At 38.5% G+C, this 8,359-nt stretch overlaps 1 protein-coding gene across 1 annotated transcript; it reads right to left on the bottom strand.

Annotated features, from left to right (window-relative positions):
• Positions 1-7,601: 7,601 nt before the first annotated feature.
• On the bottom strand, positions 7,602-7,991 carry LOC148298265 (splicing factor YJU2-like). The gene has a single exon (XM_088277006.1). It carries the CDS (start codon positions 7,989-7,991, stop codon positions 7,602-7,604), a length of 390 nt encoding a protein of 129 aa, XP_088133132.1.
• Between the last annotated feature and the right edge of the window lie 368 nt (positions 7,992-8,359).

The raw sequence follows: 8,359 nt of genomic DNA, 5'->3' as shown, positions 1-8,359 counted from the left end.
TAGTGTCCGGAATAATGTGATATAAAATTAGCGATCGAAGGCGGATGGTTCGGTTTTGCCTGGGCCTCATCCTTGAGCATATTTAACAGCAGTTCAGGACAGAACAATTTTAAAAGCTGCTATAATGATGTGCGTGCATTCATCATATAATTCCCTCTAGATGATGCCTTAAATTAAAATCCTCGGTTTTTACACAATTCAAACCAGGAATTATATTGCAAGTGAATATTTTAAACGCCAATTATCGCTTATGGTTGACTTGACAATTGCGAACTCACTAATTCACTGCAATTGAATCTATAACAGAACTCGGAAAGAAACTTCAAGTATTGGATTCCCATTTTCTATCAATAGCACGAAGTGTGATCTTAGACTACATTCTTACTGTAAAGAGATATAGAATCTGTTTGCAGAAATACATAAATGCAATGTTTGTGCAGGATGCGAAGTGGATAATCATGAATTAATTATACCATATTAAAAGGTAATAATGAAAATTCCATTTTTCGATTAATCACACTAAATACTAACTATATGAAAAAACAATAGAAACTAAAAACACATATCAGCCCTCATTCGCCATATCTCCTCTTTTTCGTATTAAAGATTCTTAGTTGCTTCTCTTCTATGGGTTCTGTTATGCTTTCCATTTGCCTCATCCTTATATCAGAAATGTTACTCAAATGAGCAATCCGTACATTATAGTCATAGAGAATGAATCATGCCTGAATACGATGTCGAATACATTAACAAAAGTGAAGCAAACGAAATCTACTTGAAATTGCTGATCATCAATGCGAGAGAAGCAGTAATATAAACCACTCGAACACAATCAAGTAGCCAATTCCTAACTCAAAACTAGCAATTAGCCGTAAAAGAAAGAATTATCTGAGAATTTAGAATATGAAAAGCAGGCAGTAAAGCCGATGATTTCAACATTGATTATTGAAGTGCTGAGATAAATATAATGAGTGGCATCGAGATGTAACTTATTTTCATATGAGGCTTGAGTGATAACTAATGTGCTCGCCATATTATATTCGCATCCATAAATATTCAAGACGAGATGTCAGAAGTCGAATAGGAAATCGATTAGAGTGTCTTCAGTTCGGTACCATTGAGGAAACTCAAATTCTTAAGGTGTACGATGGCTTGCCTTATAATCCTTTCACTTTTGATCTGGGCTTATCCATCATTAAAAGTGTTGCCCCTACGAAAATGGGCTCTCATTCCAAATTGCCTCAGGCTGCAAGTCAATATTCGGCCGCAAAAAAGGAGAGGTCGAGCATATTCTCAAAGCCCCCACGATAAGCTCTCGGCATTTCATGATCGATGAGGACAAGAAAATTCAGGATTTGGGCTCAACCAAAGGCACTTTTCTCTGGATCAACCACGATCATCCCTGTGACATCGAGCAAAACAAAATATACCTGATCGGAACAACAGAGTTCATCGTCCAAAGCGTCAGCTATAATTAACGTAAGATCGTCCTAAAAACTAAAAGCCACAACATTATAAGTGTCCAAGTCCAATAATCCCTTTCTAATTGGCAGCCATAAAAATTGTCATTACAAAGTAGATTGTCCGCAGGAGTATCTGGCCTATATCAATGTCCTCAATATGAAGTTACACAACTTCTTGGAAGATGAAGACTGTGAATGTGACAAAGGGGTGTGGTAGAGATTGTCATTGCCAAAGCAGGAGTCGCTTCCTCGGGAGCTCTAAGCTGAAGACATAATTATGGCCTATCCCTATATATTTAAAGCAGAGTATTGAGCCAACCGTGCTATTTATTTAATTCATCTTAATTGCACGTATATCAGCCGCTATCTATTTAAACAGACAAGTATAATTCTATCACCAAATAAATATATAAATTTGCGTTAATTCATATATTTCAATCGAATATAAATTTATTGGTTGCCAACAAAGTCAGTGACCTAAAATGCAACTCATATCGCAGAATAGTTATTTTCAGCCAGAGGCTCGCGTGCCCTCAGCTCCAGTTCTGACTATCTAGCATAAAAGGGAATTGTGAATGGTTATTTAATAATGAATAATTCATAAAAATGAGGTAATGAGGCGTTTATCCCTCACTGCTGTTAGATTGACCAGTTTGGTTCATTCTTTTTGATTATTTGTACTTCCTTATGATCTTCCTTCTTTTGATGAGGACTTAACTGTTCAATTCCAGTTAAAAAATCGGTAGGTACTTGCTAGCTGCTCTCTTGCATTGGAAGTATTCTGGGAGTATCCGGAGTGCCAAGCTCTAAATTGTTCATAAGGCCATCAAGTAAATCGATTTCCATATAGGGCTGAACAGAAAAGTGTTGGGTGGACATCTAAAGTATTGAAATATAAGAATTATAATATATTATACCGATATTATATTATATTTCTCTCGACTATCACAACTGTCTTTATTATTTCCATTTGTTCCTTCTGTTTCATTATTTCTTTGACAATTTCTGGCATTTCTTATTCAATTCAGTGTTTGTTCGTTATAAGATAGAGGATTATACTGTCTTTATTGTTTATGTGGCCGAGTATGATGGGCAAATACGACATAATATTTTCCAAACAGGGGAAGACTTTAGAAATGTGAGACATAAACAAATACAGAGCCAGATATTCGTTTAATTGTAAGAGGATCTTTAACTTGTGATGGTATGAATTGTTGACCGAGTCAGTTCCGATGGATACTTCTATTTATGTAAATGCCTCAAATACCCCCTTTAATTTCAAATAAATCGATTACATATATGAATTGGCTGATTCTTATTTGCATTGTTAGCTGTTAAAGTAAGTTCCCTTAAAAAATATTAAAACTAAAATTCTGAAATACATATGGTTCTTTGTAAGAAACAAGCAGTGTACTCATAAACAAAAGGAACATATTTTCATGAAATTGAGATTGATAATGGAAACGTGTATTCCTGGATAATAAATAAAGCCTCATTTATCTGGTTGTAATTTAGTGTAATTATAATCCATCAGAAAATTGTTAAATTATAAATTATATCAATGGAATGCTTCATGGCTTTCTTAAATCCTTCGACATGTTCAAAGCGCCAGCGACTTTAAGAACTCATGATCATCGGAGGCGTCCAATTTATGCGCTGGTGTGCTATCGTTCATACTTGCCTGCTTTGTCGCTTATGTCTTCATTAACAGTGCGGTTGAAACAATAAACCGGAATAGATAACATTCACATCCAATTAAGAGGTAGCCCGTGTCTTATATAGTTCGTCACGCCGAAATAAAATTTCGAAACTGACAAGATTATGTATGGCTTGAAAGTGTTTGGATTTCCATTATAGCAAGTCCTCGCTTTCTTATTTTTCGGATCGAAGTCGATGGCGTCATTTATCCAATGACCCAATGCACTGAAGACCATTGGAGTCAACTCGAAGGAAATGTAACAGAAACGTTTAACACTTTTAAACTCTCTGAGTATGTATGCGCTCCAAAGGGCCTTCGGCTGAAGAATAATGCCAATTCAGAAGCAGGGTTTATAGCGCATAAGCTCAGTGTAGAACTATGTGATACAGGACTTTCTCCTTATTGTGCATCAGCAGCAGATGTTAATGCCCTTGCAGTCGCATACCTTAAAACGAAAAAATACAGCGAAGGATAAATTATATTTCTTGACACAGGGTTCAAGCCTATGAATTCTAATGGCACACTTCCTTTCGTCAACAAAAATCCTGGTGGTTCACTTTTTCAATAGACATCGGACTGTGATACAGTCAAATTATCACAGTATTAAATTCAGACAGACGAGGGTTTTTTCCATTTGAAGACATCTCGACCTAAAGTGGGTTCTATGTAGAAAAAACAACGCTTATAGATTTCTGAGGATGCCCAAAGACCCGTTAATAATCATGGACTTGACATACAACTCGAACAGGCTGGTAATCCAAAGGGTTCTCGGTAAGGTCCGATGAGATAATGTCATATGTGGGTGGCTTGTTCTCGATTATAATCAGTTTCTGGCATTCTTTATGGGCTCATTCAACGAGTACCGATATGAACTAATGGTCGCAGAAGGCTCTTTCGCTTTTGACGCCAAGGGCAGGAAGATAAAATAATCAGACTTTAATTTCCTGAGGTATACACAATATGCTTTGTACGACTGGATGAATGTGCTCTTCTGCACTTCGCTGCAATGGTAGGTTTGTAATCAAGTCGAGGAAACGCGTGAGGAAGCGAACAAGCAAATCGATGTCATTCATCTCTTTCGGAGGCTGAACCATTTAGAGAAGTGCATTTAGGAGGTGATTAATGAAGACACAAAGAACTGCTGTTTTTGCTGGGATCAGAGCCCATGGGAAACGTTAAGAGAAAGAGAATGATATCTGAGTATTACGATTGGATCATCAAGGAAAACGACACCTCATGACAGCCAGGGACGTTGATCTGATCAAAGCATATTGAATTCATCGAAAATAATTGGAACCAACAGTAGCCACAATTAGCTGTTTTCGCTGCCACCACTCAGCCACCCCTTTTAAACGCATGGCTCGTCGGCAAATCAACTGAATGATCCTGAGCTGTCCTAGTAGGCGACCAAAGTCAAACTCACCGAAGAGCAACTGTAAATAGAGAAGTAGATATCTGCATTGTTTTATGCCCTGCCCGCTAGATTTCGGAAGAAAATTGAGGATAAAATCCCTTGAAGATACTCTATCGACTCAAAATGGCCAGCCAGGAGCAACCACCCCATCAGTAACTAGTCTCTACGTTGAGCTTAGCTGAACTGCTGCAGTGATCATGGCGATAGACATCAATCACACGTCATGCATCCACATAATATATATATCATGTAGTTTGTAAATTTACAAATCTGTCGAGGTTGCTTCAAATCGAACAGTATGTGTTTTGCTAGTCATTCAATTATAGGCATACTTCATAGCATATTTAAAACTATATCATCTCATGAACACAGCTATGAGCACATTCTCTTCAAAGTCTTAGAACTTATCAGCTTATTGATCACTGATCCCCTGATATTGCACTCTACTTCATACTATTCCTCAAATAGCTTTTTAGCATTTTTAAACAGTATCCGATTCCTATTCTTTCCTTCGTTCCTTTCGTTCATGAGAGGGCTGTCCCCCGTTCTATGCATTTATTCCCTTGTGCCGATCCCCCCGCTTGCATTTCCTTTCGCATCTCGAGCATCCTTCAACTCATTCACCAAATACTAGTTGGCTTAGCTGGCAATAATGCTCTAAAACGGAAACTGATGGTCTCCAAGAAGAGTGGCCGCGTACCGATAGGAATTGCTCGTCAGCTGGCTCTGATTCTCAATGAGTGAGATTATATTGGGCTGCATATTCATCCGATTGCTTTCGCACTCTTTGAGATACTCTCGTAGTTACTCATACTTCCTAAAATTGGCCATCACCCCCAGCATAATGAACTGCGGGGGCGCCAATTTGATTTTGTTTTGCATATACTGGTGGAGCACTTGTAGCGGAGTTACCCATTCGAAATGTGAGAACTCCTCACAAATCAGAAGGTTGTTGTGTTCATGCAGGTGCTTATCATGCTATGCGAATTTGAGGAAGTTTATGAATTCATATTAGGAGAGTTTGTGGAGATAGAAGGATGCGTCGAATCTGTTTTTGAGTGTGGGAATGGTGACCAGTCGGATGAAGTTCGTTAGCTGCGAGATCGGTGGGGCGATTTATAAAAGGCTATTGAAAAATGGTTGCAGCATTTGCTATTCGAATTTACGGTTGTTGACAGCCTAGTTCTGTTCAGCTTTGATATGCAGGTACGAGGCAATGTACGATAGCTTAATTGCTTTTAGTGCCTATATTTTGGATGATTAGAAAATGGGGCGATTGGCCAAATATATACCTGTTTCCTAAAAGCACTCCCTCAAAGCTGTGGCAACCCGATAGTCCCCCAATCCATGAGTGTTCGCCAGTATCGTATCAGTTGGGATATCGCACTTGCCGCCTGGAAATGCCAGCACTGAGCTAAAGGATTCCATGCTATCCTGCGATATAACATCAATTACTTTGCGAGTGAGCATAAGAAGCTCGTAATTATAGAATGAGTCATGCTTGTGAGGAGGGGTGTTGCGAGTCAAGATGATGCTCGCTGCTTGTTTCACGGGGACTGATATTGTCTTCATTGGCTATGCAGTAATTGGGAATGACTCAGTCGTGGCTGTACCAACTATATATTATTATTAAACCATGATAGACACTATGCCAATATGATATGATTTGGCATTTGTTCTATAAAAAGCATATATACAAACATCCGTACGCATCTTTTACATTTATCCTCATGTAGCAGTTTCAATAGCCCAACTATACGCTTTGGGAGTGATATATATTCATTTTTAGTCATTTATTTATCAATCTTTGCAATATCTCGATATATATCTGCAGTGAACAATAAAAGAGTGAATAGAATAGTCACTGAAAAACACTCCCTGCACATAAAAACTATACTGAATCCCTAATACTGATTGAATTCAAAAGACCGACATCTTTACAAATTAACCAATGGCCAACCTGAAGAGAAAATTATGTTGGCATTTCCTAAATTTAAGCATCAATCTTTTTGGCCTTTCTCAAAGCCGTGACTTTCCATTAATTAAATTTTTAAGCTCTTCAATCCCAATCTTCCTTTTTCATTACAAAAATACGATAATATGATCTTCAAGTGAGTTTGGCATCTTCGTCCCGAGTGATGTAACCCTTGAGGAAATTTTGGAAATTTCTCTGCGAGATTGCGAGCAGGAATAGATATTGGTGCTAGAATCTAGCGAAATCTTAAAGGATTAAACCAAATTCGAGGGATAAGTTGATGAGTGGGTTTATTGACAGTAAATAATATCTATTAGCCAATAGGCATCAATGGTATTCCTTCATAGGAAACTCACACATAGCCATCGAAATTGTCGGGTTTATTTCATAATCTCTAATAACGTATCAATGATTGCATACTTGTCAATTATCGATCTTTTACTGATTGGCGACGCCTCATTATTCTTCATCGCCACTTTATTTTCCTTTGTTTTTCCTTTATTTTTCCTTTTAGGGTATTACTTACTTCTTGATTGCCTTAAACTTGCCAAGCCTGCTCTTACTGACGGATTTCTGAGTATCTTTTGACTTCTCCGATGCTAAAAGCCCTCCCTTTTGAATCGCCAGTATCCTCGCCAGCTTTATATTCTATTCTCTGGACTATCCTTGCAAAGTTTAAGTATTCTCGGCTGCTATTTTTGGTTCCAAGCACTACTAATGCTCTAACTTTGATGGCTATACTGAATTGTGATCATCTTCGTCTTCCGCCTTACCTTCAGGAATCGGCTGATTGACCTATATCCCGAATTTTGAGAGTTCTGTGAGTTTCTTTTTGCGTAGTTCTGCGAATAGAAGGTCGATTTGTTTTTCTTCTTCTTCGGAGAACTTCTGGTCTTACTATTCCTGAATGATCATGTTGTTGAGAAGATCCTCGGGGTCGATGAGCGCGTTCCTTCGATTCAGTGTCTTGATATCATCGAGTGCCTCCATGAGCTCCATCTCCCTCTTGGAATCGTAGGTCTTGATTTCAAGAAACTTCATCGAGTTCCCCTATTTCTCCTGCTTCTCCATCTTGTTCATTAGCTTCTGGGCCTGCTCTGCATCTTTGATGGGCTCGTAGTTTCTGGTCCCTCCGTCTTCTACCACATAATCATGGTTCTTGGGGTCAGTCTTGAAAGCAATGTCATTGTAGCAGTAAGTGCATTTAAAGTAAAAGCGAAAGATCTTTATCCCCAAATACGACTCCTCGTTCGAAATCTCCATCCTCATGTTGAACTTTGTACCGATGTACAGATAGTTGTGGCAGACATTGCACCTGAGGGACATTGGCAACATGTTACGCACGTTCATCAGCTTGTCTTTGCCTCTGCCTCTCTTCACCAGCAGCTTGGGATCAAAGTTCTTCGGGAAATACTTTAGCAGGACCTTACGATCAGCCATACCGATTAATCTATTTTATAATAGAGTGTCAGCAGTTCGATCATAGAGTTCACTCTATGAGTTAACTCATAGAGTGTCAAATTGATTGCCCATTAAAACAATCCGGTGTATTAATCATCGGCTTTTAACCTGTGTTTCTTCATTTACCATGCGATACTGGTATCTTTCATATGCTTATGGGCGATGCATTGGCTGTTAATTATGGTCAATAAACTGTATGCACTCAGTATAAATAAAATAAAAATCCTCACCCTCAATGAGTGCGTCTGATAACCAGCAGTTCTACTACAAAAGAAGCTCACCCAGCAACAACTACATCCCGGAATCCTGCAACAAGAACAGGAGAAAACAAACCTACCTTGTTTAAT

Source organism: Brachycentrus maculatus, unplaced genomic scaffold, assembly GCF_059751285.1.
Source record: "Brachycentrus maculatus isolate JH-2025_06_01 unplaced genomic scaffold, ASM5975128v1 h1tg002289l, whole genome shotgun sequence".
In the NCBI taxonomy this organism is placed as follows: domain Eukaryota; kingdom Metazoa; phylum Arthropoda; class Insecta; order Trichoptera; family Brachycentridae; genus Brachycentrus; species Brachycentrus maculatus.
Note: the sequence above shows the minus strand (reverse complement) of the source record. Positions and strands in the feature narration are given on the sequence as shown.